This window comes from Takifugu rubripes, chromosome 2, assembly GCF_901000725.2.
Source record: "Takifugu rubripes chromosome 2, fTakRub1.2, whole genome shotgun sequence".
NCBI lineage: Eukaryota > Metazoa > Chordata > Actinopteri > Tetraodontiformes > Tetraodontidae > Takifugu > Takifugu rubripes.
In genome coordinates this window covers 6,856,200-6,884,142 of record NC_042286.1, presented here as the reverse complement: position 1 = coordinate 6,884,142, position 27,943 = coordinate 6,856,200, and the positions used below count along the sequence as shown (strand labels likewise).

Here is a 27,943-nt window from a genome sequence, read left to right as displayed (position 1 = left end):
CTGTCGGCGGCGACGATGTTTCCTTGTCCAATTGTGTTTAACAATTAACGTCGCACAATGCATTTAAAACATAGATCGCGGTGAATCGTTTTATTCATTAAGTGGCATTTAATCACTTGTTGTTAAATATACAGTACAACTGATCCCAACCCCGCCATCATCATGACGTCACTGTGAGAGGATGGGTGGGGACAGACAGGTAAAGGTGTCGCCGAGCGTCTCCGAAAACTCAGGGAAATAAAACGACAACTTCACTTGCTTGTTTCTTCATTTTAGACCGTGCGTAAGTAACGTCGAAATTCAGATCTAAATCATGAACACAGTTTTTAGGTTTGCACCGAGCCTCTCGTTGTTTCAGCTAAGACTTTAAATTTGACGTAAACGCTCTCCCAAAATTAGTTTTCTGCGTAGCTTTTCTGTAAATACCAGGCGGCGAGCTCTAAAAAGTTGGTCTGAGAGGGCTACTCTTTTAAAAAACCAAGTTCTATCGCGCTCTCCCAGCTGCTCAAAATGAGATTTCACTTTTGAATAGTAATCTGGTGAGAACTCATTGAAAGAGCGTCGGTTTTAGTGCTATAGTGGGTTTTAAAGTAAAATCCACTTGGATTCCAGGGTATAAACTGTGTAACGACAGGGCTGATACGGAATCTATCCAGCAGGTTTGAAACAATGGTGAATGAAGAGTTGGCCAACCGGCCAGACAACACTGCCTTCACTCAGCAGAGGCTTCCGGCATGGCAGCCCATGCTGTCTGCGGGTATCGTCATCCCGGGCTTTTTACTCATCGGCCTGGCCTTCATTGGCATCGGTGTCGCCCTGTTCATCACCTCACAGAGCATCCAAGTGCTGGAGGTATGAGAAGTGAAGCCACCTGTCTTTGCTTCATGCTAAATCCTCCCCCGACTTGTCACCCTGAACCTGCAACCCTTTATTGACAGAGGTGTGGTGTCAGTAACAAAGGCAGAGGTGTTGTTTCCATCAGTAATGGAGGCTCTTGTCCTTTCTTCACCAGTTGGATTACACGGGGGAACAGCCGCCCTCCCCTTGCTACAAGTGCTCTGATCCAACTGTCAAGAACTGTGTTTGCAATCTGGAATTCAGCATTACTACCCTGTTCAAGGTTGGATCCAAATGCAGGTGGGACACTTCATGATGTTGGGATCTGCTGACGCTATGTTTTCTTCAACAGGGGCCCGTGTTCTTTTATTATGGTTTGTCCAACTACTTCCAGAACTACAGGAAATATGGCGTGTCCAGAGATGACGAGCAGCTGTATGGAGACTTGGATAACTTCAAAGTGAGCACATGTATCCATCTATTATATATTACTTTCCTGTCTTTCTTTCCATTCTCCTGACAACGGACGCATGCACCACTGCTTTTATTCATTCATGTTGTGGTACATTCCAGTTTAGACATGTGTATTTCTTTTAAAGTGCCATTTAAGTCCACATTGTTGGAACTATGGACAGTGTCTAACCCTTAATTTGACACACATGCCATTTTGTCTTGTGTGTCCCAGAGCCCCAGTGAGTACTGCGCTCCCTACCAGTATGACAGCAATGATAAGCCCATCGTACCATGTGGCTCGATAGCAAACAGCATGTTCAATGGTAGGTCTGAAAATCTTATGGTCCTTCATTTGCTAGTGGATTGGGATACAAATTTATTTTCTCATTGTTTAAAGACACATTCAAGCTGTATCAACGCGTCAATGGAACAAAGAAGCTGGTGCCTTTTGATGGGAAAGGGATCGCCTGGTGGACGGACTACAACATCAAATACAGAAACCCTTCCATCTCCCCTCTGAAGAATGCGTTCAATGGTACCAGCTTGAGGAAATGTTGATGCTAATTGTTCTGTCAGAAATCGTAAACGTAAAGGTTTGAATTCCAGGTACTGTGAAGCCTTTGATGTGGCCCAAACCCGCTTATGAACTCGACCCCAACGACCCTGCTAACAACGGTTTCATCAATCAAGATTTCCTGGTTTGGATGCGAACGGCAGCCCTTCCAGATTTCCGGAAGTTGTACCGACGAATCACAGAGGGTGATTATGCGGAAGGTCTCCCGGCTGGAACGTACGTCCTTGAAATTGCCTACAGTATCCTTACATGTTCTCCAGGTTCTGGGATAATGATGATAATTGCTGAGGCATAGGTGGGGGAAGGATGTCATGTGATCCATTTTGAGTTAAGGTCTGTATGATGTCAACCTGTGTGCCCTCCGGTAATATAATTTAGAACCTTTTGACTTCTCGTTGATCTTTTTTCACATTTGCATCCACGTTTCTTTAGCTGCTAGAAATAAATTTGGCTTCCTCATGTTTTGACAACACGAGTCTTGTTCTGCAAGTCAGGTGTGGTTGGTTTTACCTCAGCAGTGTGATCGAGCAAAACAAATGATCTGACGGTCTGTAAGAAAATAAGGTAGGCAAATAATTGATTAGGTTTTCGATGGCCCTCAACAAAGAGCCTTTGATGGAAAATTTAAATATTTTCTTGGGCTGGAAGTGGCAAAATTGATTTATAAATACTGAGAATATGCTGATTTTTCTAGCTACCGGTAACTAGGCTGACTAAGATGATTGCTGTATTTCTGTGTATAAATTACACCATATAATGATGCTATAACACCTGGCAGTAGCTGTAGAACATTTGTATTTTCTCTTTTTGTTGTATACCCTTAACATGTTATCCTCAGATTATCCTGTTTTGAGCTTTGAAGGAAGAAAGAAGGTGGTTCTCAGCAACGTGTCCTGGATGGGGGGCAAGAACGAGTTCCTGGGCATTGCTTACCTCGTGATTGGTTCGTTGTGTATCGTTATGTCCATAGTCATGCTCATTGTCTACGCCAAATTTAAGTTTCCTGAAGAAGAATGAGTTTGTAGTTGTGATTTTACATTTGTTTTAGTCTTTTAAAGCGCATTGCTCACATTTCCCAGTGACATTACTTTGGAATGTGTGGGTTGTTGCCTTTATAATGGGATGTGTCTAGCCATTACTGGTCATTTCGCCTCAGGTACGCCTAAAGGGTTTAAGATTTTAGGGAGGAAAACCATTCACTTTACAAGGCAAAATGGACTTTGCGTGTATTGTATACTGTATCAGTTTGATTTGTGTTACTTTAATATGGTGGTTTGTTTTTCCTCAGGTTTTATATGCCGTATTTACAAGGCTTTAAAAATAACTCTTAAGAGCTTCTCACTTTAGGTCAGAAATAATATAGAAACAACATTTGCTTTCAATTTCAAAAGTGTATTGTTCTCTAAATAGAAATGCCACTATTGAAACTCAGGGATCAATTGTACATAATATGCAGATGTATACCTTGAATTTACTGATTTTTGTTTATTTATCAATAAAATAAAAGCTTCAGATTCTCTTTGTGTCATTGTGAAATCTGTCAACACAGTAATTAGAATTATGCTTCAATATGTATAGTATTTTAATATGCAATTATGTATAGATGAAGTTTAATATGTATAAGACAATTATTACAAAATTACCAAACACAATTGCTCATGCTCCGATTACATGATTAAGATAAACATATATAGACTATATGTAAACTTAACTCCCTGTAAAAACAAATTTAGAAACCTGGATGTCGGATTTATTGCTGCATCATCGGGGCAACTCCCAATTTCCGTAACACGGCTAGACAAATAGACGTATCATGCCGTGGCATGTGTGGATATTGTAGTCTTTTCAATGCTGTTAACAGCGCAACACACGCCTTTTGAACATCAAGTACCATAATCCATTGCGCTTATAAACTTGACGACACCGGTGCCGCAGTTTGACAGCAGCAGCCTGACCAGGGTTGTTGTTACTGCAGCTTCTCTGAGGTCTTCTGTCTTGTTTCGTTGTCCTATTTTACATCCAGACCAGTCTTGGATAGCCAATAAAAAGTATGTCTGACGGCGGGGGGACGGAGGAAAACTCCGGCACCATGGAGGTGTCGACCGTCCAGACCGTCGCTGACACTTCGGTGCTGCAGAAGCACATTCGGAAATTGGTGCCGTTGCTCCTGGAAGATGGCGGCGAGGCCCCGTCCTCACTGGAAACCGCCCTGGAAGAGAAGAGCGCTGTGGAACAGATGAAAAAATTTCTGGCCGACCCACAAATTCACACCATCCTTGTCGAGAGAAGTGCGCTAAAAGGTGACGTTTCAAACAACAATTAGTTAAATTGACAAAAACAGCATTGCACGCCTGGTCCGGCTAAATGTAGCCTAACAGTTAACGCTGTCATTCGCTTTATTTTAACGAATTATTGAACTGCATAGTAAATCTAGAACACCTTGCAATTTGTCTTTGTCAAAAGGAAAATCCAATTATTAAAAGGGATTAACTTTACCACCTTAGTGTTTAGACTTTCCATCAAGTACCATTTATTTGTGCACACCTCCGAGTCGTGTTAACAAAGCTAACATCGATGCAGGACAGAAATAAAAATGGACCGTCATGAATAAAGGAATGTTTGATAACTACCCCAGTGATGCCTTCCTATTTCTGTTTTTATCATGTGAACCAGCTGTCAATGATCCTCTTTGTTTTTGTTTGACTGCCAGTAAAATGTGGCCTCCAAGAACTGTTCTTGGAGCTACTTGTGTGAGTCTTAAGCCTAGATCCTTATGATCTTTCACATGATTAGTCCCTGCGAGTCATCCTCTCAGATATTAATCAGTTCCAACCACATCTGCTGTGTTACAGATTTCATTTTTTGTATCTTGTGTTGTTATTCTGCTTTAAGACGAGTGTAACAAGATATGTTCTGCAATAAAGATGACATGCTGCATGCTTTTGTTAATAGAGAACTAACATTTTGGTTTTATTTATGCTTTGCAGAGGAAGTTGGAGATGAAGGGGAGGAGGAGAAAGAGTGCATCACTTATAACGTCAGCATTGACATACACTATGGGTTAAAATCCAACAGGTAAAGGAGGAATCCAATCCCCTCCTCGATAGTCTTTTCTTCTGTCACAGAGCTTGTCAGCTGTAGTGATAATTGTAACCTTAAAAGTAACAATTTAACTGCAACTGGCTGTTTCCTCCTAAAATACATAAATGTAAACTCTCAATGTTTTCATATTTTCGCGCAGCTTGGCATTGATCAAGAGGACAGGTGTCATTGATGCAGACAAGCCCATATCAACACAAGTTCGAGTTCTGACCTTGAGCGAGGATTCTCCCTATGAGACCCTGCATTCTTTCATCAGCAATGCCGTTGCCCCTTTCTTCAAGTCCTACATCCGCGAGTCTGGCAAAGCAGACAGGTAATCCACCAAACGGGTGTCATGCATGGAAAAAGCATTAAATCTAATTATGTGACACTAATTTATCCAAATCTTCCAGAGATGGCGATAAGATGGCTCCATCCGTGGAGAAAAAGATCGCTGAGTTGGAGATGGGTCTCCTTCACTTGCAGCAGAACATTGAGATTCCTGAAATCAGCCTGCTCATCCACGCCACCATCGCCAACATTACGAAGCAGTGCCACGAGCGCGGAGAGAAGCCAAAGGTCACAGACTTTGGAGACAAAGTAGAAGACCCAACCTTCCTCAATGGGCTTCAGTCTGGAGTCAACCGCTGGATCAGGGAAATTCAAAAGGTTGAAAGCCTTCCAAAGAAAAATAAATATACATACATATAATAAATCCTCATAGTCAGAACAACATCAATTTCTTTTTTGCACTTGTATTGTTATTAGGTGACAAAGCTTGATCGTGACCCAGCCTCAGGCACAGCCTTGCAGGAGATCAGTTTCTGGCTGAATCTGGAACGAGCCCTCAACCGGATTCAGGAGAAGAGGGAAAGTCCAGAGGTTCTGCTGACACTGGACATCCTCAAACATGGCAAACGTTTTCACGCCACTGTCAGTTTTGACACAGACACTGGTAAGTGACAAGCAGGAAGACCATTTACTCTCTCTTGTGTTTTTTTTCTGTATTTATTAATATTGTTTTGAAAATAACCATTCTGCTACTGGCAGGTCTGAAGCAGGCAGTGGAAACGGTCAATGACTACAATCCTTTGATGAAGGATTTCCCTCTTAATGACCTGCTCTCAGCTTCAGAGCTCGATAAGATCCGCCAAGCTCTGATGGCCATTTTCACTCACCTAAAAAAGATCAGGAACACAAAGTACCCCATTCAGAGGGCCCTGCGTCTGGTAGAGGCCATCTCCAGGGACCTAAGCTCTCAACTTCTCAAAGTGTTGGGCACCAGGAAACTCATGCATGTTGCCTATGAAGAATTTGAGAAGGTTGGTTCTTTAGAACTGTTTATTCAAAAATGATTGTGCACATTCTTTATCATCTTTTACCTCTTATCATCTCCGTGTGCAGGTGATGGTTGCATGCTTCGAGGTGTTCCAGACCTGGGAGGATGAGTATGAGAAACTACAGGTCCTTCTGAGGGATATTGTGAAGAGAAAGCGGGAGGAGAATCTGAAGATGGTGTGGCGTTTAAGTCCTGCTCACCGGAAGCTTCAGTCACGTTTGGATCATATGAGACGTTTCAGGCGGCAGCACGAGCAGCTGAGGGCCGTCATTGTCCGTGTGCTGAGGCCTCAGGTATGGTCCCAGCAATCACTCTTTTTATTCTGAATAATTCTGATGTGATCAGATCACATTAGATTTCAACTTGAAATGTTTTCCAGGTGTCTGCCGTGCCACAGCATGCTCCTGGAGAGACAGTTGAGCCTCAGGACATGAAGGTCGCTACAGTTCTCTTTGATGCTGCTGATGCCAACGCCATTGAGGAGGTCAACCTGGCTTATGAGAACGTCAAAGAGGTCGATGGTCTGGATGTTTCTAAGGAGGGCATGGAAGCCTGGGAAGCTGCCATGAAGCGCTATGATGAACGCATCGATCGCGTGGAGACGCGTATCACCGCCCGCCTGCGCGATCAGCTGGGAACCGCAAAGAACGCCAATGAAATGTTCCGCATTTTCTCCCGCTTCAACGCCCTCTTCGTGCGTCCCCACATCAGGGGGGCCATTCGAGAGTACCAGACGCAGCTCATACAGCGCGTGAAAGACGACATCGAGTCGCTGCACGACAAGTTCAAAGTGCAGTATCCTCAGAGCCAGGCCTGCAAGATGAGCCACGTCCGAGACCTGCCACCAGTGTCTGGCTCCATCATCTGGGCCAAGCAGATTGACCGCCAGCTGACTGCATACATGAAGAGAGTGGAAGATGTTCTCGGAAAAGGCTGGGAGAATCATGTGGAGGGGCTGAAGCTGAAGCAAGATGGAGACAGCTTCAGAGCCAAACTCAATACTCAGGAGATATTCGATGACTGGGCTCGCAAAGTACGCAACAAATGTTTGGTCTTTATTTCTTTTTCATTCTTGCATCACATTTCTTCAAATGTCTGTTTTTCTTCTCTGTAATCCAGGTGCAACAGCGTAACCTCGGCGTGTCCGGACGCATCTTCACGATCGAGAGTACTCGTGCCCGTGGACGCTCTGGAAACATGCTCAAGCTTAAAGTCAACTTCCTCCCAGAGATCATCACCTTGTCCAAAGAGGTCCGCAACCTCAAATGGCTGAGCTTCCGTGTCCCTCTGGCCATTGTCAACAAAGCCCACCAAGCTAACCAGCTTTATCCATTTGCCATCTCTCTTATTGAGAGTGTGCGCACTTATGAGCGCACTTGTGAGAAGGTGGAGGAGCGATCATCCATCTCTCTGCTTGTAGCTGGGCTTAAGAAAGAGGTTCAGGTTCTGGTCACTGAAGGTATTACTCTGGTCTGGGAGTCCTACAAGCTGGATCCTTATGTTCAGAGGCTGGCTGAGACTGTCTTCAACTTCCAAGAGAAGGTCTGTAATGGATGGCATGGTTGTTTTGTCTTTTCAGAGTGGGAGGAAAATGGATTTTAAATATGTTTCATGTTATTTTTTTTAGGTGGATGATCTTCTACTGATTGAAGAGAAAATTGATCTTGAGGTTCGTTCTCTGGAAACCTGCATGTTTGATCACAAGACCTTCTCTGACATCCTCAACCGAGTCCAGAAGGCTGTGGATGACCTCAATCTTTACTCCTATTCCAACCTGCCCATCTGGGTCAACAAGCTTGACATTGAGGTTGGCTCCACAAAACACAACTGAATTATTCTTTCCGTGTTTTCTCTGCATGTATTATTTCAAAGATTGATTTTTAATTTTTCATAGATTGAACGTATCCTCGGAGTACGGCTTCAGGCTGGTCTCAAAGCCTGGACCCAGGTGCTTCGTGGTCAGGTAGAAGATAAAGCTGATGTGGACATGGACACTGAAGCTCCTCAAGTCAGCCACAAACCTGGAGGAGAGCCCAAAATCAAGGTAAACATTATATCTATAGCGTTGCGATATTACATTTTTATATTAGTTTCTGGATGCCACTAAATAACCCTCTTTTTAACCAGAATGTTGTCCATGAGTTGAGGATTACTAACCAGGTGATCTACCTGAACCCACCAATTGAAGACTGTCGCTACAAACTCTACCAAGAAATGTTCTCCTGGAAGATGGTCATACTTTCACTTCCCAGAATCCAGAGCCAGAGATATCAGGTAGAAATTCTACAGTTTGTGTGATAACCATTGCTGAAGAAACATTTAGAAGAAGGAAAATTTGATCAAATAAATGTATATATTAAAGGTAATTTGTCCCTCCTTTCCAGGTGGGAGTTCATTATGAGTTGTCAGAGGAGGAGAAGTTTTATAGAAATGCTCTAACCCGGATGCCTGATGGCCCAGCAGCCCTGGAGGAAGCATACAATGCAGTGGAGGACATTGTTGGTGAAGTGGAACAATATGTCAAGGTTGGAGTCATCATCCAAGCCCCTTTTACCATTCGTATTGCAACTTAAAGGAGCTGAGGTAACGAAATTCAACATTTTCTCTCATTTCCTTTTGCTGTGTCTTTCCAGGTGTGGCTGCAGTACCAGTGCCTGTGGGACATGCAGGCTGAGAACATCTACAACCGTCTGGGCGAAGACCTCACCAAGTGGCAGGCGCTGTTGGTCCAGATCCGCAAAGCACGTGGAACCTTTGACAATGCAGAGACACGAAAAGAGTTCGGACCCGTTGTCATTGACTATGGAAAGGTAAAAATCTTGATGTCTTTTTGCATAATGAAAAACCATTCAAATTCTATATGTTTGTAAGAAGAAAACAGTTTTTTCTTTATTTTATTGTGCATTTTGAATATCAATGTCAGTACAGTTATTTTACTGAAGTGATTGTATCTGTGCATCACAACAGGTCCAGTCCAAGGTCAACTTGAAATATGACTCCTGGCACAAAGAAGTGCTCAGCAAGTTTGGACAGATGCTTGGCCAGAACATGCAGGACTTCCATGCCCAGATCTCCAAGGTATTACATTATATCCAAAAGAAGTTTTGTTTGTAGAGTTATTTTGTAAAGTAAATGACCTTGCGCTGATTGTTCTCCTGTCTTTAATAGTCCCGTCAAGAGCTGGAGCAGCACTCCGTGGACACAGCGAGCACCTCTGACGCTGTCAATTTCATAACATATGTGCAGACCCTAAAACGCAAGATCAAACAGTTTGAGAAAAATGTTGACGTGAGCAATCGTCGAGAACAGAAGCATTCTTCTTAACCACAGCAGATATTAAGGAAAATTTTAATCAGTTATTCTTTCCTTTAATCTTCAGTTGTTCCGCAATGGACAGCGTTTGCTGGAGAAGCAAAGATTCCAGTTCCCTCCTTCTTGGCTGTACATTGACAACATTGAAGGTGAATGGGGTGCCTTCAGTGACATCATGAAGCGGAAGGATACTGCCATTCAACAGCAGGTGGCCAACCTCCAGATGAAAATTGTCCAGGAGGACAAAGCTGTGGAGAACCGTACCACTGATCTGCTCAATGACTGGGAGAAGACCAAACCAGTTGCTGTAAGAAATTGGAACTAATTCAATTTTAAAATTGTTTTATTGTTAATCGCCATTGTTCACCTTTTCAGAATACTATTAAAGTGTTATGTTCAGTCTCTACTCATATAATGTTTAAGGAAACCATCAAATGTTGTCTTGACTGGTTTTCATGTTAATGTTTCTGTTCTAAAGGGTAACCTGAGACCAGAGGAGGCTCTTCAGTCTCTTACCATCTATGAGGGCAACTTCAGCCGTCTGAAGGATGAAAGGGAGAAATGTGCCAGGGCCAAAGAAGCTCTGGAACTCACAGACACTGGGGTGTTCAGTGGCAGTGAAGAGAGGGTGCAGGTAATTTCAACACAAGCTGCATTTTAAAATGTTGGTCAACAAATATCACAGAAACACTCTTGTAACATTGTTTAACCAAATACTGATGCCATGATTCTTTGTCAGGTGGCACTAGAGGAGCTTCACGACCTCAAGGAGGTTTGGTCTGAGTTGTCAAAGGTTTGGGAGCAGATTGACCAGATGAAAGAGCAACCTTGGGTTTCTGTCCAGCCTCGCAAGGTAGCTAATCCTCATCAACTATTTTACCATTTTACGCTTCGCCTTCTTGTGTGTGTAGCTGGTTCATGTTGGTGTTCTGTGTTTCTAGCTGCGCCAGAGTCTGGATGCTCTTCTGAATCAGCTCAAGAACTTCCAAGCAAGACTGAGACAGTATGCCTCCTATGAATATGTCCAGAGGCTGCTTAAAGGATATCTCAAGGTCTGAATGCAACCTTTATTGTAATCAAAGTTTACCCCCCCCCCCAAATAAAATTAGTCCTTATTTTAATCTTTCCATTCAGGTGAACATGTTGGTGATCGAGCTGAAATCCGAGGCTCTGAAGGACCGCCACTGGAAACAACTAATGAAGCGTCTCCATGTTAACTGGGTTCTGTCAGAGCTGACCCTGGGACAAATCTGGGATGTTGATCTGCAGAAGAATGAAATGGTGGTGAAGGATGTTCTCCTGGTAGCCCAGGGAGAAATGGCTTTGGAGGAGTTCCTCAAACAGGTAATAATTGACTCCCACTCCAAATTATAAAAAAAATACCTATGTAGTGTAACAATTTGCCATTTCTGGTCTTTAGATCCGTGAGGTGTGGAACTCATATGAGCTTGATCTAGTGAACTACCAGAACAAGTGTCGCCTGATCCGAGGCTGGGATGACCTCTTCAACAAGGTCAAAGAGCACATCAACAGTGTTTCTGCAATGAAACTGTCTCCATACTACAAGGTAAAACAAGTAACTTATTGTTCACTATAAAACGGTTTGTAAATTTTATGGACCTCATCAACAGTTTGCTCTTTCTTTTGTTCTTGCAGGTATTTGAGGAAGATGCTCTGAGCTGGGAGGACAAGCTGAATCGCATCATGGCTCTGTTTGATGTTTGGATTGATGTCCAGCGTCGCTGGGTCTATCTGGAAGGCATCTTTACTGGCAGTGCTGACATCAAACATCTGCTGCCTGTAGAAACTCAAAGATTCCAGAGGTTATTTTTTTTTATTCAGTAGACCAAATGCTCACAGTAACTTTGTATTTCTTGCTTAATTTCATGTCTTTTTTGTGATGTTTTACACAGTATCAGCACAGAATTCTTGGCATTGATGAAGAAGGTGTCAAAGTCTCCTTTAGTGATGGATGTTCTGAACATTCAGGGAGTTCAGAGATCTCTGGAACGACTGGCTGACCTTCTAGGAAAGATCCAGAAAGCACTGGGAGAGTACCTTGAAAGAGAAAGATCCTCTTTCCCAAGGTAACAGAGTGTCATTGCATAGCAAGAGACCAACATTTTGCCAGTTTTCAAATCAAATATTTAAAAAAATCTTATTTTTTAACAGGTTCTACTTTGTGGGAGATGAGGACCTGCTTGAAATCATTGGTAACAGCAAGAATGTGGCCAAACTGCAGAAGCACTTCAAAAAGATGTTTGCTGGTGTCTCTAGCATTCTGCTGAATGAGGACAACACTGTGGTGCTGGGAATCTCCTCACGTGAAGGAGAAGAAATACTCTACAAAACACCGGTGTCCATCACGGATCATCCAAAGATCAATGAGTGGCTGACTCTGGTGGAGAAGGAGATGAGAGTGACTCTGGCCAAGCTGCTGGCTGAATCTGTCACAGAAGTCACGTCTTTCAACAAGGGCACTGCTGTTGACCTGAGTCAGTACATCACCTGGATCGACCGCTATCAGGTGTGTATTTAACTGTACACATTTACTTATTTATTATGCGGGAAAAGGCAGGATGTTACACACACGTTTTTTGTTTTCACAGGCCCAGTTAGTGGTACTGTCCACTCAGATTGCCTGGTCTGAGAACATTGAGTCTGCACTGACCACCATCTCTGGTGGTGGAGACATGACACTCATGCAAGGAGTGCTGTCAAATGTGGAGGCCACTCTCAATATTTTGGCTGACACTGTGCTAATGGAACAACCTCCCCTCCGCAGGAGGAAACTGGAGCACCTGGTAAGAAGGATTTCGGTTTTGTCGCATAAAGGTGGTTGACAATGTTGGGGAGACTAAAATCAATCTTTTGCTTCACTTTAAGATCACCGAGCTTGTGCACCAACGTGATGTGACCAGGACCCTGATCAAAAACAAGATCGACAACCCTAAGTCCTTTGAGTGGCTGAGCCAGATGCGCTTCTATTTTGACCCCAAGCAGACAGATGTTCTCCAGCAACTGTCCATTCAGATGGCCAATGCCAAGTTCAACTATGGGTTTGAGTACTTGGGTGTTCAAGATAAGCTTGTCCAGACTCCACTGACGGATCGCTGCTATCTCACCATGACCCAGGCTCTGGAAGCTCGCCTGGGAGGATCACCATTTGGTATAGAAGCTCTTTAGTTAGGTCCTATGGTGACTGTGGTTTCATAATGAAGTAAATGTTTACATAGGGGAAACTTCTTTTTCATTCAGGCCCTGCTGGTACAGGAAAGACTGAGTCAGTGAAAGCTCTTGGTCATCAGCTGGGCCGCTTTGTTCTGGTCTTCAACTGTGATGAGACATTTGATTTCCAGGTATGTGAATGCATTTGCATTATTCTAAATTGTAAATTTCTTTTTGTTTTAAAACATTAATCACATCTTGAACAGGCCATGGGTCGCATCTTTGTGGGTCTGTGCCAAGTGGGTGCCTGGGGCTGCTTTGACGAGTTCAACCGTCTGGAAGAGAGAATGCTTTCTGCCGTCTCTCAGCAAGTCCAGTACATCCAAGTGGCCTTGAAGGAGCACAGCAACCCCAACAGAGACAGAAGTATGACTAATAATTAAAAATAAATGATAAATAATACAGATTTAGATGGAACACTAGCTGCCACCAAATATGTTAATTTAAAAAAAATAGTGAATTTATTTCTTAAAAATGAAATTTGTGGACCTAGTTGTTTTTAAATAGAAGTTTCCATGATAAACACCTTTAATCTCTATAGGTGTGCCAGTCATGACAGAGCTGCTGAATAAGCAGGTGAAGGTCAGTCCAGACATGGCCATCTTTATCACCATGAATCCTGGCTATGCTGGCCGCTCCAACCTTCCAGACAATCTGAAGAAGCTGTTCCGTAGTTTGGCCATGACCAAACCAGACCGTCAGCTCATTGCCCAGGTCATGCTGTACTCTCAGGGTTTTCGCACAGCTGAGGTCCTTGCTAAAAAGATTGTGCCATTCTTCAAGTATGTAGAGTTGAAACAAATATCTACATAGCTTTGGGGGGGTGCTCTTTATCTAATGTGTGCTTCCTTCTGTGTCAGGCTATGTGACGAGCAGCTGTCGTCACAGAGCCATTATGATTTTGGCCTCCGAGCTCTTAAGAGCGTACTCATCAGTGCTGGTAATGTCAAACGTGAACGGATCCAGAGAATCAAGAAGGATAAGCTGGAGCGTGGGGAGGTCGTTGATGAGAATGATATTGCCGAGAACCTTCCTGAACAGGAGGTATGAAAATCAATATTGTGTGATGTTAATTTGTTGCTGTTACTACACTGGATATTTGTTATTGTAGATCCTGATCCAGAGTGTGTGTGAGACCATGGTTCCTAAGCTGGTAGCAGAAGACATCCCTCTGCTGTTCAGCCTGCTGTCAGACGTCTTCCCTGGGATCCAGTACCACCGTGGAGAGATGACTGCTCTAAGAGAGGAGCTGAAGAAAGTCTGTGGGGAGATGTACCTCACCTATGGAGATGGTGATGATGTGGGCAGCATGTGGGTGGAGAAGGTATGGTGAAAAATGAAGTCCAGCTATGTTGCTGTGGCTAAAATTTTGATCTTGTTTTTCTGAAACTTGGACATTTCTTCTCTCTCAGGTTCTTCAGCTGTACCAGATCACACAGATCAACCATGGCCTGATGATGGTTGGGCCTTCAGGCAGTGGAAAGACTATGGCATGGAGAGTGCTTCTCAAAGCCCTGGAGAGGCTGGAGGGTGTTGAGGGTGTGGCCCACATAATTGACCCTAAGGCCATCAGTAAGGACCACCTGTATGGAACCCTGGACCCCAACACTCGTGAATGGACTGATGGATTGTTCACACACATCCTCAGAAAGTAAGTTTGGTTTTGAAACGGGAAAATATAGAGTTTGAGAAAAAGCACTGTTGGAAAAACATTTTAAAAAATGTTTTTTTTTTTTTTTTATTCAGAATAATTGACAATGTTCGAGGTGAACTGCAAAAGCGTCAGTGGATCATCTTTGATGGTGACGTTGACCCTGAGTGGGTTGAAAATCTCAACTCTGTCCTGGATGACAACAAGCTCCTAACTTTGCCAAATGGAGAGCGTCTCAGCTTGCCACCAAATGTAAGAGTGCAGTAGCCTAAACCTAACTTTTTTTTTTGTTTTTTTTACTCAAAATATTTTCTTTTTCTAGGTGCGTGTGATGTTTGAAGTACAGGACCTGAAGTATGCTACCCTCGCCACCGTGTCCCGCTGTGGCATGGTGTGGTTCAGTGAGGATGTCCTCAGCACTGATATGATCTTCAACAATTTCCTGGCACGCATTCGCAGTATTCCATTGGATGAGGGAGAAGATGAAGCTCAGCGCCAGAGGAAGGGCACAGAGGATGAGGAAGAGGTTGCATCACCTATGCTGCAGGTGAACAAAGAGGGGAAAAATTAGTTTGAAACAAATGTCAGTTGAAGCAAGGGTTTGTGGAGCTGTTTTTTCAGCAGAAATAAATGGTTGGTGTTCTGTTGTGATTTTCAACAGATCCAGCGGGATGCAGCTGGAATCCTGCAGCCATACTTCACCTCCACAGGCTTGGTGATCAAGGCCTTGGAACATGCCTCAAAGCTGGAGCACATTATGGACTTCACACGCCTGCGCTGCATGGGTTCCCTGTTCTCTATGCTGCACCAGGCCTGCCGTAATGTTGCGCTCTACAATAACAACCACCCTGACTTCCCAATGCCCATTGATCAGCTGGAAAAATACATGCAGGTGATGTAATTTTCAGTCTCTGAAGACAATTTTAAAATGGCATAAAAGCACATATATTCCAGTCATACAAGGGTTATTCACACGCATTATTAATAATCATCTTTTTTTTTTTTTTTTTTTTTACAGAAATATCTGATCTATGCTGTACTGTGGTCCTTCTCTGGTGATGGACGGCTGAAGATGAGGGCTGAGCTTGGAGAATACATCCGGCGGATCACCACTGTGCCCCTCCCTGCTGCTCCCAATGTCCCCATCATTGACTATGAGGTACGGTCCTCGGAGCCAGCAAGATTAATACTTGTTTTAAGGGAATCGAGTTGATGTATTCTTGCATTCAGAAAGTCACACAATAATTATTAGTGTCTTTAATTTGATTTGGCCATTATCTGTATCAGGTGTGCATCTCTGGTGAGTGGCAGTCCTGGCAAGGCAAGGTGCCACAGATTGAGGTGGAGACTCACAAAGTGGCATCCCCTGATGTTGTGGTTCCCACCCTGGACACCGTTCGTCACGAGGCTTTGCTTTACACATGGCTGGCAGAGCACAAACCGCTGGTACTGTGTGGGCCTCCTGGCTCTGGAAAAACCATGACTTTGTTCAGCGCACTCAGAGCATTGCCTGACATGGAGGTCAGACTCTAAAAAAAAAATGACTTAAGCACAAATAATTCCTGTCTAAACTGAATTGATATGCATTTGAGTTCTTCTTCACTCCGCTAGGTTGTTGGTCTAAACTTCTCCAGTGCCACCACTCCAGAATTGTTGCTGAAAACTTTTGATCATTATTGCGAATACCGCCGTACACCCAGTGGTGTGGTCCTTGCCCCAGTGCAGCTCGGCAAGTGGCTGGTATTATTCTGCGATGAGATCAATTTGCCAGACATGGACAAATATGGCACACAGAGAGTCATCTCTTTTATCAGACAGGTATAGTAAATTCTTATGTTGCACTTGCAGCACTTTTATGGCCCTGCGGTTAAATTCATTGCCTATATACGTATGTCTTCTTGAAAGATGGTGGAACATGGAGGATTCTACCGCACCTCAGACCAGACTTGGGTCAAATTGGAGAGGATTCAGTTTGTTGGAGCCTGTAATCCTCCAACTGATCCAGGCAGAAAGCCTCTCACCCACAGGTAGACATCTCGGTCTTAAATGCAGAATATCCTGCCATTTCACAGCTATAAAATAGATACCATTGTGAAGAAAAATAATAAAAAATGACAGCTACACAAAGCTACACAAATTCAGAGTTCCTGCAAAGAGGACCAACACTGTCCGGATGTGCTGTTTCCAGGTTCCTGCGCCATGTTCCTGTGGTGTATGTTGACTATCCAGGTCCAGCATCTCTAACCCAGATTTATGGAACCTTCAATCGAGCCATGCTGCGCCTCATCCCATCGCTCCGTACTTATGCCGAGCCTCTTACAGCTGCTATGGTTGAATTTTACACCATGTCTCAGGTAAAACGGTTTCTAAATATTGCATGCTAGATAAACTGTTCAAACCCTTTTCTGACATGTTTCGAGTTATTCTGTTAACATTGCCTTTTATTGATGTGTTCACATTCTGGATCTGAATCTTCAATTTCAGGAGCGGTTCACTCAGGACACACAACCTCACTACATCTACTCACCCAGAGAGATGACCCGCTGGGTGAGAGGAATTTTTGAGGCTCTTCGGCCACTTGAGACTCTGCCTGTGGAGGGACTCATCCGCATTTGGGCCCACGAAGCTCTTCGTCTCTTCCAGGACAGGTACAGCTGGACTGTGATGCTCAAATGTATTGCTTAAATGCTTTGTCACCAGAATTGTTTTAATCAGTCTAACACTTTTTGTAGGCTGGTGGATGATGAAGAGAGAAGGTGGACAGATGAGAACATTGACATGGTTGCTCTTAAACACTTCCCCAACATTGATAAGGATAAGGCCCTGAACAGACCCATTCTCTACAGCAACTGGCTGTCAAAGGTAACCTGGAGATCTGTTTCTTTGGTGACAACGGTCTTCAACAAAGAACAATTTAACAGCAGTTTGTACTGAGAGTTGTTTTTGGATGCAGGACTACATCCCAGTGGAACAGGAGGAGCTGAGAGACTACGTGAAGGCCCGGCTGAAGGTCTTCTATGAGGAAGAGCTGGATGTTCCTCTAGTACTCTTCAATGAGGTGCTGGACCATGTCCTCAGAATTGACCGGTGAGCCAGAAAATAATTAAAATGGGACTTTCTGCTCAGAGGTAATTATGATTGAGTCACTTTTAAAATTGTATCTTCACAGAATCTTCCGTCAGCCTCAGGGCCATCTCCTGTTGATCGGTGTGAGCGGAGCTGGAAAGACAACTCTGTCTCGCTTTGTAGCCTGGATGAATGGGCTCAGTGTCTATCAGATCAAGGTTAGTCTGCCACATATAGATGTTTTAGCAATATTATTACAACTGTTTGTCATATTAAAATACTTTTGCACATCTTCAGGTGCACAGGAAATATACAGGAGAGGACTTTGATGAGGACTTGCGCACAGTGCTGCGACGCTCAGGTTGTAAAAATGAGAAGATTGCCTTCATTATGGATGAGTCCAATGTGCTTGACTCTGGGTTCCTTGAAAGAATGAACACACTATTGGCCAACGGAGAGGTAAATGATGATGTCATGACTTGCAAGCTTTATGACTTAACAGAAAACGCTTTTTCTTACAAATGTTTCATTGCTGTTAATAGGTTCCTGGTCTGTTTGAGGGAGATGAGTATGCTACTCTGATGACTCAGTGTAAAGAGGGAGCACAGAAAGAGGGTCTAATGCTTGACACATATGAGGAGCTCTACAAGTGGTTCACTAGCCAAGTTATCAGGAACCTCCATGTTGTTTTCACCATGAACCCCTCATCAGAGGGCCTGAAGGACAGGGCTGCGACCTCTCCTGCCCTCTTCAACAGGTATGACTGAACACCAGGCATGAATGTACAGATACCGGTACAAATCCTCAGTTAACAAGAAATATCTTTCTTAGATGTGTCCTGAATTGGTTTGGAGACTGGTCCACACAGGCCCTGTATCAGGTGGGTAAGGAGTTTACCAGCAAGATGGATCTTGAGAAACCCAACTACAAGGTGCCAGACTACATGCCCATCGTCTATGACAAACTGCCCCAGCCACCATCTCACCGCGAGGCAATTGTGAACGGATGTGTGTTTGTGCACCAAACACTTCATCAGGTACTTGCTTGTGTTCAATGTACTGATTGATGGAATTATTGTCCTGTAAGGTTTAACCAGTATTTGACTCAGACTGATGCATGACTAATGTTGATGTCTTCTCTAAACAGGCGAACAACCGCCTGGCTAAGAGAGGTGGTCACACGGTGGCCATCACTCCTCGCCACTACCTGGACTTCATCAACCAGTACGCCAACTTGTTCAATGAGAAACGTAGTGAGTTGGAAGAGCAGCAGATGCATCTCAATGTTGGTCTCCGCAAGATCAAGGAGACTGTCGATCAGGTGCTGCAGTTTTTGTATTTGTATTTTTCTCACTGCATGCTAAATGGTTTTTGTTCTTGTCTAACTATATATTTTCTTGGAAAAAAAGGTAGAGGAGCTTCGTCGTGACCTAAGAATTAAGAGTCAAGAGTTGGAGGCCAAGAATGCTGCTGCCAATGACAAACTGAAGAAGATGTTTAAAGACCAGCAGGAGGCAGAAAAGAAAAAGGTACACACATGGGGTGGATTTCTAAGGCTGCGCCTGAGTAGAAAAAAGTGAACCAGGCAACTATTATATTGATAATAATAAAACAATTAACAGTAATACCGATAAAGTGGTATATGATTCTTTATACAACATTCAAACATATAGTGGTATAAGTGAGAGAACCAATATACAGCCCCAACATTAAATAATGCATCAGTTTTAACTGTGATTCCAGGTGATGAGCCAGGAGATCCAGGAAGCTGTATACAAGCAGCAAGAAGTGATCAAGGACAAACAACTGAGTGTCAAACAGGACTTGGATCAAGTGGAGCCTGCTGTCATTGAGGCCCAGAATGGTAGGGTTGTACAATTTGTAGCATGTTACTTGTTGATAAAAAAAAAAAATAATATTAACGATACAATGTCTGTTATTTAAGTCTTTTCAAATTTATAATATTACCACACAGTTGCAAAGGCTTCTTGTTCACGATGCAACCATTAACTTCATCCTCCCATTATTGCCTCCCCTGCCTTGTAATAATCCACCCCTTGTTCATCTGATGCTGATAGCTGTTAAGTCCATCAAGAAGCAGCACCTGGTAGAGGTGCGTTCTATGGCCAATCCACCTGCAGCTGTGAAACTAGCTCTTGAGTCCATCTGCTTGCTCCTGGGAGAAAGCACCACTGATTGGAAGCAAATCCGTTCCATCATCATGAGGGAGAACTTCATTCCCACTATTGTTAACTTCTCTGCTGACGAAATCAGGTGAAACAAAACATTTCTGGAATCAACTGATGTTTTCTCTTCATGTCCATCTCTGTCTCTCTATATGCCCCCCCACACGGCATCACCTTTCATTGTAAAAACAATGGTCCTTCCTGTCGTAGCGGTGAGTTCTATTAAGCGGCAGCACCTAGTAGAAGTGCGGGCCATGACCAATCCCCCAGCTGCTGTCAAGCTGGCCTTGGAGTCTATCTGCCTTATGCTGGGCGAGGAGACGGGTGACTGGAAAAAAATCAGACAAGTTATTATCAGGGAAAATTTCATCAGCAGCATAGTCAGCTTTTCCTCTGAAGAAATGAGGTACAGGTGTTAACTGCTAGTCACCGATAGAAATGTACTAAATCCAGCAATCAGCACAACAATCAAGTGGCATCTGTTTGATTTCTACATTTTGTCACACTTTTCAAATCAGACAATGAACTGGCAGTATTATAACCACAACCTCTAGTTATTAGATTTACTGCGATTCTACATTCCTCACACTAAAACCTGTTGAAATATCTCACCCATTTGCAATGATCATGTATAATTTTTTCACTCCAATTGAATATCCAGTATCAACCCTCTGTATAATCATAAATTTATGCTTTACTCAATCCTGCTTCCTCCTCCAGTGATTCCATCCGTGAGAAGATGAAGAAGAACTACCTCTCCAATCCAGGCTACAACTATGAACAAATCAACAGAGCATCACTGGCTTGTGGTCCTATGGTGAAATGGGCAATTGCTCAGGTAAGACCAAACTATATTAAAATGAATACAGCACTGGCTTGAAGAAGTGCTCCTTGGATGAATACATTTATTGCCTTTTTAGCTTAATTATGCCGACATGCTGAAGCGCGTGGAGCCTCTGCGCAATGAACTGCAGAAGCTCGAGGATGATGCCACAGATAACAAGACAAAAGCAGAGGAGGTGGAGCAGATGATCAGAGACTTGGAGTCTAGCATTGCTCGCTACAAGGAGGAATATGCTGTCCTCATTTCAGAAGCCCAGGCCATCAAGGCTGACCTGGCAGCTGTAGAAGCTAAGGTAAATGATCATTAAAGTGATGTTCAGTGGCTTTTTTTCCCCGTTGCATCAATCACGCAGCGCTTTTTAAACTTGCATTGTTTTCTTGTAGGTGAATCGCAGTACAGCCCTACTGAAAAGTCTGTCGGCTGAACGGGACCGTTGGGAGAAGACCAGTGAAACCTTCAAGAACCAGATGTCCACCATTGCTGGAGACTGTCTGCTGTCTGCAGCTTTCATCACATATGCTGGCTACTTCGAACAGCAGATGAGACAGAATCTGTTCACGACGTGGTCTCATCACCTGCAGCAGGCCAACATTCAGGTACTTAAAGCTGAGTTTCTGGCTTCGTTCGCATCACTAGTTGATGTTTTTTGACAAATCTACTGTATGTGGAGGCACACGTTGCGTTTCCTCTCCACCATTGTAGCTTCCATTTACCCCATTTTTTCTGTTACAGTTCCGTACAGATATTGCAAGAACTGAGTATCTGTCCAATGCGGATGAAAGACTTCGCTGGCAGGCCAGCTCTCTCCCAGCTGATGACCTCTGCACTGAAAACGCAATTATGCTCAAGAGGTTCAACAGGTCAGTTTCATCTAGCACTGTAACATTTTGACTTTTTAAAATGACAAGCATTTCCTTCTTGGCCTCGACTCAATTGTATCTTCGTTCTGTGCAGGTATCCACTAATTATTGACCCGTCAGGCCAGGCCACAGAGTTCATCATGAACGAGTACAAAGATCGCAAGATTACCAGAACCAGTTTCCTGGATGATGCCTTCAGGAAGAACCTGGAGAGTGCTCTGCGTTTTGGAAACCCCCTGTTGGTCCAGGTATGCCTTGCTGCTTTACACTGGCATCATTGGGTCAGGTGTCATCCTGAATTTATCTACAAGAGGATGTTTTTATGTTTGCTCTTAAGGATGTAGAAAGTTACGACCCCATCCTAAACCCAGTGCTGAACAGAGAGGTCAGAAGAACTGGAGGACGTGTCCTCATCACTCTCGGAGACCAGGACATTGATCTGTCACCTTCGTTTGTCATTTTCCTTTCTACAAGAGATCCAACAGTAGGTTAAAGTCTATTCTTAAAACCCTGGTCTTTTCGAGGTATGGATTTGTACAAAGAAATTGGCTTGTCTAATTTGTTGTCACTTTTCTGTGCAGGTTGAGTTCCCACCAGATTTGTGTTCTCGTGTTACATTTGTCAACTTCACTGTGACACGCAGCAGCCTTCAGAGCCAGTGTCTCAATGAGGTTCTCAAGGCTGAGAGGCCTGATGTGGATGAGAAACGCTCCGACCTCCTCAAACTGCAGGGTGAGATGGCAAATATACAAGTGCAAATAGTTGGCAAAACTGGAAACATAATGGCTGTTTGCTTGAGATAATCGAGATAATTAGAACTCACCAGCATCTGTTCCTTCTCTTGTAGGCGAGTTCCAACTGCGTCTGCGCCAGCTGGAAAAATCCCTGCTTCAGGCCCTCAATGAAGTTAAAGGGCGCATTCTTGATGATGACACCATCATTACCACACTGGAGAACCTCAAGAAGGAGGCGGCCGAGGTGACCAGGAAGGTGGAGGAAACGGACATCGTCATGGCGGAGGTGGAGACGGTATCGCAGCAATACCTGACGCTGTCCTCTGCCTGTAGCAGCATATACTTTACAATGGAGGCTCTCAATCAGGTCTGGACACAATCACCCTCTCCCTCCAGAGCTTTTTTAAATCAACAAACTAAACTTTAGAAATAATATTTCTGACTTCTAATATGAGTCACATAAACACACTGCTTTGCTTTTCTCCAGATGCACTTCCTCTACCAATACTCCCTGCACTTTTTCTTGGATACCTACCACACTGTGCTGTATGAAAACCCCAACCTTAAGAGCATCAGTGATCATTCACAGAGACTTGATGTCCTCACAAAGGACCTCTTCCAGGTTCGAACCGTTCTATGAATAAATGTAGTTGCTGTGTTTGGAATAGTATTAATAGACATACCGGTAATTTCCTTTTTAGGTGGTATTTAACAGAGCAGCCAGAGGCATGCTGCACCAGGATCACATCACTTTTGCCATGCTTTTGGCAAAGATTAGCCTGAAGGGTATTACCAGGTACACACAGGAAATACAGGAACTCTCTACAGTGATTTTCAGTGACCAGGATTTCTAATTATGGTGTAATTCTCCCCAGCGAGCCCTCATATGACTCCGAGTTCCAGCACTTCCTGCGAGGTAAAGAGATCGTCCTGACTGGCATGTCACTGCCCAAAGTGAAAGGTCTGAGCAGTGAGCAGAGTGAGGCCATGGTCCGACTCAGTCGTCTGCCAGCATTCAGCGACTTGGTGAACAAAGTCGAGGCTGATGAGGTGAGCGTAATTGCTCCTAGTTCTACTGTGACATACGATCTGATCAACTTGCTTGGGACATTTCTAAATGTTTTTTTAATTTCTTTTTTTTTCCCCTAGCAATTCTTCATGTGGATTGAGAGCAACACTCCAGAGCTGGCTGTGCCTTATCTGTGGTCAGAAGAGAAGCAGTCCAGTAAGTCTACGCGTCTGTAGGGTCTCATAAACAATGATTCTTCTGTCTTCATATGTGAAATGCTTTGCTTTAATCTGTTCAGCCCCCATTGGCCAGGCAGTGCACCAGCTGTTGTTGATCCAGGCATTCCGTCCAGACCGTCTGCTCGCTATGTCGCACATTTTTGTTGCAAAGGTGCTGGGAGAATCCTTCATGAGCATCATTGAGCAGCCTCTTGACCTGGGCAATGTTGTGGAGAATGAGGTAGAATCACTTCAGTAAAAGTATTTAACCTCTGGAAGTGTTTACCCTCATCAGTGTTGACACGTTGCTGACATTCTCCATTTTGACACCTGGCTGCAGGTGAAGCCCAGCACTCCAGTGCTGATGTGTTCTGTGCCAGGTTATGATGCCAGCGGCCTGGTCAGAGATCTTGCTGCTGAGGAGAACAGGCAAATCACCTCCATCTCTATTGGTATGGAAGCAATAACTAAAAACCATCTGAAGTTTAGTGAGGGAATTGTAGTTAAAGCTTTGTGCTTTTCCACTGTTCACAGGTTCGGCCGAGGGTTTCAATAAAGCAGACAAAGACATCAACACTGCTGTCAAGTCTGGCAGGTAGGTAGCATGTTCTGTGTTTTCTGAACATCTAGACTTGTTATCGCATCCTCACCGTTGTGGTCTGACAGGTGGGTGATGTTGGAGAACGTCCACCTGGCTCCTGCATGGCTCATGCATCTGGAAAAGAAACTTCACTCCATGCAGCCTCATGCCTGCTTCAGGCTCTTCTTGACAATGGAGATCAACCCCAAGGTAAGCCTCAGAATTTAAATGTTTCCTAGTTTTGATAAAATTAGTGTGATCCTTATATTGGCTTTACTTTCAGTCATTGTGAAAGTCTAAATATTGTATTCTCTTCTTGTATAGGTGCCAGTGAATCTACTTCGTGCTGGTCGCATCTTTGTGTTCGAGCCTCCTCCTGGTCTCAAGGCCAACATGTTGAGAACCTTCAGCAACATCCCTGTAGCTCGCATGTGCAAGGTCACTTATTTTGGAAAAACCACTATATTAATCTCTCAATCCAAAACCATGTATTCTCTATATTAAATACATGTATATTGTATGTACAGGCTCCCAATGAGCGTGCTCGTCTCTACTTCTTGCTGGCCTGGTTCCACGCAGTCATTCAGGAGCGTTTGCGTTACGCACCGCTCGGATGGTCCAAGAAATACGAGTTCGGAGAGTCGGATCTGCGTTCTGCCTGCGATACCATTGACACTTGGCTGGATGACACTGCTAAGGTCAGGGTTCATTTTCCAAAATGATGCCTTTGAATTGTGTTAACACTCCAGATCGGTATAAGTTTGGTGACGCAAAAATATGTGACGTCAAACATGTCAACACGCAGGGTCGCCAGAATATCGCTCCCGACAAGATCCCCTGGGCTGCTCTGAAAACACTGATGGCTCAGTCCATCTATGGTGGCCGCATCGATAATGAGTTTGACCAGCGCCTCCTCATCACCTTCCTGGAACGCATCTTCACCAAGGGAAGCTTTGACAGTGAATTCAAACTGGCTCTCAAGGTCGACGGGCACAAGGATCTGAAGATGCCTGATGGCATTCGGTCAGTACTGGCAAACTGAATGGTGGTTTTTATTTGGGAAATATTTATTTGTGGTCATTGTTTAAATGACGGTTTTCATTTGTTGCAGCCGCGAGGAGTTCATGCACTGGGTAGAGATGCTGCCTGACACTCAGACTCCATCCTGGCTGGGGTTGCCTAGCAATGCTGAGAAGGTCTTGCTCACCACTCAGGGTATGCCCCAATCATCTGTACTCAGTCGCTGTACCAAAATTCACCACAGTTCTTCCTTTAAGGCTTTCATGGTCACACAAGTGTCATCATTAACCATGTCTCTCTATTACAGTAGCTCTTTAAGTCTAGCAAGGTGCATCAGCAGCACAGAATGGGTACTTTATCTGTTTTAGATGGAAGCAAACGAGGGGTTTCTTTTGCTTCCATTAATGTTTTGTTTCTTGAGTAGCTACTAATTGTACAGTAGGAGAAGGAAGGTGTGTATGTCCTCACCCTCCAGCAGCTGTATTTCACAGCCATCATGTCTGCTATGCTAAATTTTTATCTCCTCCCTACCGTCACGGTACAGTTTTGAATGGGAATCCCACCCTGTTTTTGTTAGAGCTCCTTACCACCTCCTCCCGTCCCTGCAAAACTGGCTGCAGAAGCACCCACCTTCAACCACCCCCCTGCTCCATTATCCCCATTCCCATCCCCATTTTTTTGTTGAATTCCTATGTTAATTTTGTTTACGGTGGCATTCAGTCAAGAATGTGGTTTTATTTTTTCCACCTGGGAACTCTGTTGCTTGTGTTGGATTGAAATGGTGCCTGAAGCCTTTTGTGTTTTGTTTTTTCCTACCCGGTGAACTGTAGTCCTGATTTGTTTGTCTGTAATAACATGACCTCACGGTAAGTTTCTGTGTCTGTTATTCTATTAATTTCTTCTCCCCTCCACCTCCTACAATGGCCCTTTCTTCCACCTCCTTCCCCTGCTCACTTGCTCCCCCTGCTGGGCTGCACAGGCACTGACATGATGGGTAAGATGCTGAAAATGCAGATGTTGGAGGATGAGGACGACCTTGCCTATGAGACGGAGAAGAAGGAGCGCACCTCCTCCACATCGGATGCTCAGCCGGCCTGGATGAGGACCCTGCACACCACCGCCTGCAACTGGCTGCAGCTCATGCCACAAACAGTGAATCCACTCAAACGCACAGTGGAGAACATCAAGGTAATGTCAGACATGTGAGGAGAGGAGGTTGGGAAGAAGACTTCACAGGATAAGGCTGAAATGATGTGTGTGCTGTTCTGTGATTTGTTAATGTTTCGCGCCTCACAAGGTGACGAGGTAATTTCTGAGAATTTCATTCTCCTGTGGAAGTTCTGTCATTGATGGAATGCCTTGTTATCCAACACGCAACCATCAGGACCCGCTGTTCCGATTCTTTGAGCGCGAGGTGAAGATGGGCGGCAAGATGCTGCAGGATGTCCGTCAGGATCTGTCTGATGTGGTGCAGGTGTGCGTGGGCAAGAAAAAGCAGACCAACTACCTGCGCACGCTCATCAGTGACCTTGTTAAAGGTACCCATGTTATTGTAATCTATTGATCAGCTTATATCAGGGTTATTTACTTGCGCTTACTTCTCCTCAGGCATCCTGCCTCGTAGCTGGTGTCGCTACACTGTTCCAGCCTCCATGACGGTGATCCAGTGGGTGGCAGACTTCAGCGAGCGCATCAAGCAGCTGCAGATGATCTCCCAGGGAGCTGCCACTGGAGGTGCAAAGGAACTAAAGGTGCTGTTCGACTTGGTGCATGTTAAATGATGATCCTCTGTGCCACATGCCACACTCATGCTTCCCCGCCTCCTCTCTTCTGGGGTCTAGAACATCCATGTTTGTGTGGGCAGCCTGTTTGTGCCAGAGGCTTACATTACTGCCACCCGCCAGTATGTGGCTCAGGCTAACAGCTGGTCCCTGGAGGAGCTGTGTCTGGAGGTCAACGTCACCGCTGCACAGGGGGCCTCACTGGATGCCTGCAGCTTCGGCATCAAAGGTCAGACCAGGCGGCAAATCTGCTCCTCTTGGCGCCGCCTTCGAATAATAGAAAGAACAAATGTGTACAGGATAAAAACAACTTAAGGCTGAGAATCATTCCAAGCCTTCATTTATCTTGTCCTTATTTAACCCCTGATGTTGAACATCATTGTTGTTTTCCCAGGTCTGAAACTACAAGGAGCAACTTGTGCCAACAACAAGCTGTCTCTGTCCACCACCATCTCCACCGAGCTGCCCCTCACTCAGCTCCGCTGGATCAAGCAAAGCACCACCGAGAAGAGACACACGGTAAAGGATCAGCAGCCTAAAAACAAGCCCGAAAATCCACCGGACAGTTTCGGTTACAAAAACTCTGCCGACGATACCTTCGCTGACTTATTTCCATCTGTGTCTCGATGCAGGTGACTCTGCCCGTGTACCTGAACTTCACCCGGTCTGACCTCATCTTCACCGTCGATTTTGACATCGCCACCAAGGAGGATCCACACAGCTTCTACGAGCGTGGTGTCGCCGTTTTGTGCAACGAGTAGACCATGGTCGCTCCTGACGCTCCAGAGCTGCCCGACGATAGTCATGCATGACGTAGATTCCTGACTCATTAACCACCATGTTAGAAAGTAGTTTGCAGCCTGTGTTCTAAAAATAATCAGTAGTTAAACATATGGCAGCCTTGTAACTCGTCTGTGGAAGGTGTTTTTAGAAGGTCAAGGGGAGGTTGTCAGATGGTCACTGAAGAGAAGATGAAATGTTGGAAAAGGAAAGTTGGAAGTTTGATTTTATGGAAGTAGCTAATGTGATTTTTAGATCCAGTTAATTCTGTTGCAATAAAAATGAACCCAATCAATCACCACTGTCACATCCCTCTTTTTCCATCCTGGTCTTTTCTCTCTAACAGCTGCAGGCTCTTTTGAAAGAAGAGTGCTTAAATTTAAAGCTCGGA

At 44.3% G+C, this 27,943-nt stretch overlaps 2 protein-coding genes across 5 annotated transcripts; both read left to right on the top strand.

Moving 5' to 3' along the window:
• The first annotated feature begins 139 nt into the window (after positions 1-139).
• On the top strand, positions 140-3,382 carry tmem30b (transmembrane protein 30B). 3 transcript variants are annotated; one of them, XM_003962504.3, is made up of 8 exons: positions 140-283; positions 660-852; positions 1,013-1,120; positions 1,190-1,297; positions 1,523-1,613; positions 1,688-1,825; positions 1,897-2,103; positions 2,703-3,382. In XM_003962504.3, exons 2-8 carry the CDS (start codon positions 670-672, stop codon positions 2,879-2,881), a joined length of 1,014 nt encoding a protein of 337 aa, XP_003962553.1. In that variant the 5' UTR covers positions 140-283; positions 660-669; the 3' UTR covers positions 2,882-3,382. The 3 variants fall into 3 exon arrangements, with proteins under 3 accessions (XP_003962553.1, XP_011616701.1, XP_011616698.1); XM_011618399.2 differs by having other exon boundaries at positions 152-279; XM_011618396.2 differs by having other exon boundaries at positions 163-283; positions 657-852.
• Positions 3,383-3,914: 532 nt separating this feature from the next.
• dync1h1 (dynein, cytoplasmic 1, heavy chain 1) lies at positions 3,915-27,850 on the top strand. Of its 2 annotated transcripts, none has more exons than XM_011618408.2 (78): positions 3,915-4,164; positions 4,852-4,939; positions 5,106-5,279; positions 5,359-5,614; positions 5,714-5,900; positions 5,996-6,267; positions 6,350-6,577; positions 6,664-7,317; positions 7,404-7,826; positions 7,912-8,091; positions 8,179-8,328; positions 8,412-8,558; positions 8,669-8,809; positions 8,918-9,094; positions 9,252-9,362; positions 9,453-9,572; positions 9,664-9,903; positions 10,075-10,230; positions 10,336-10,449; positions 10,538-10,648; positions 10,731-10,940; positions 11,017-11,163; positions 11,253-11,419; positions 11,510-11,683; positions 11,769-12,123; positions 12,206-12,400; positions 12,483-12,765; positions 12,855-12,955; positions 13,031-13,190; positions 13,366-13,606; positions 13,685-13,868; positions 13,936-14,148; positions 14,237-14,475; positions 14,571-14,727; positions 14,798-15,022; positions 15,137-15,367; positions 15,494-15,634; positions 15,763-15,996; positions 16,087-16,293; positions 16,381-16,502; positions 16,664-16,829; positions 16,960-17,123; positions 17,208-17,337; positions 17,429-17,562; positions 17,645-17,759; positions 17,839-18,000; positions 18,084-18,298; positions 18,373-18,577; positions 18,688-18,861; positions 18,950-19,069; positions 19,284-19,404; positions 19,619-19,814; positions 20,447-20,564; positions 20,647-20,862; positions 20,954-21,166; positions 21,303-21,430; positions 21,525-21,678; positions 21,768-21,914; positions 22,012-22,162; positions 22,278-22,531; positions 22,652-22,786; positions 22,866-22,960; positions 23,040-23,214; positions 23,314-23,389; positions 23,472-23,632; positions 23,732-23,843; positions 23,926-23,986; positions 24,058-24,181; positions 24,296-24,409; positions 24,499-24,669; positions 24,777-24,994; positions 25,083-25,186; positions 25,971-26,179; positions 26,376-26,529; positions 26,600-26,742; positions 26,833-27,001; positions 27,167-27,291; positions 27,405-27,850. In XM_011618408.2, exons 1-78 carry the CDS (start codon positions 3,915-3,917, stop codon positions 27,531-27,533), a joined length of 13,923 nt encoding a protein of 4,640 aa, XP_011616710.2. In that variant the 3' UTR covers positions 27,534-27,850. The 2 variants fall into 2 exon arrangements, with proteins under 2 accessions (XP_011616710.2, XP_029688675.1); XM_029832815.1 differs by lacking the exon at positions 19,619-19,814 and adding an exon at positions 19,937-20,132 and having other exon boundaries at positions 27,405-27,834.
• The last annotated feature ends 93 nt before the right edge of the window (positions 27,851-27,943 follow it).

Bases quoted from the DNA above. Each gene is read 5' to 3' on its own strand.
- tmem30b (XM_003962504.3), top strand. From the start codon at position 670: ATGGTGAATGAAGAGTTGGCCAACCGGCCAGACAACACTGCCTTCACT. The intron at 1,614-1,687 runs GTAGGTCTGAAA...CATTGTTTAAAG, and splicing joins AGCAAACAGCATGTTCAATG to ACACATTCAAGCTGTATCAA. The intron at 1,826-1,896 runs GTACCAGCTTGA...TTTGAATTCCAG, and splicing joins TCTGAAGAATGCGTTCAATG to GTACTGTGAAGCCTTTGATG.
- dync1h1 (XM_011618408.2), top strand. From the start codon at position 3,915: ATGTCTGACGGCGGGGGGACGGAGGAAAACTCCGGCACCATGGAGGTG. The intron at 5,901-5,995 runs GTAAGTGACAAG...TGCTACTGGCAG, and splicing joins CAGTTTTGACACAGACACTG to GTCTGAAGCAGGCAGTGGAA. The intron at 21,915-22,011 runs GTAGGTTAAAGT...TTTTCTGTGCAG, and splicing joins TTTCTACAAGAGATCCAACA to GTTGAGTTCCCACCAGATTT.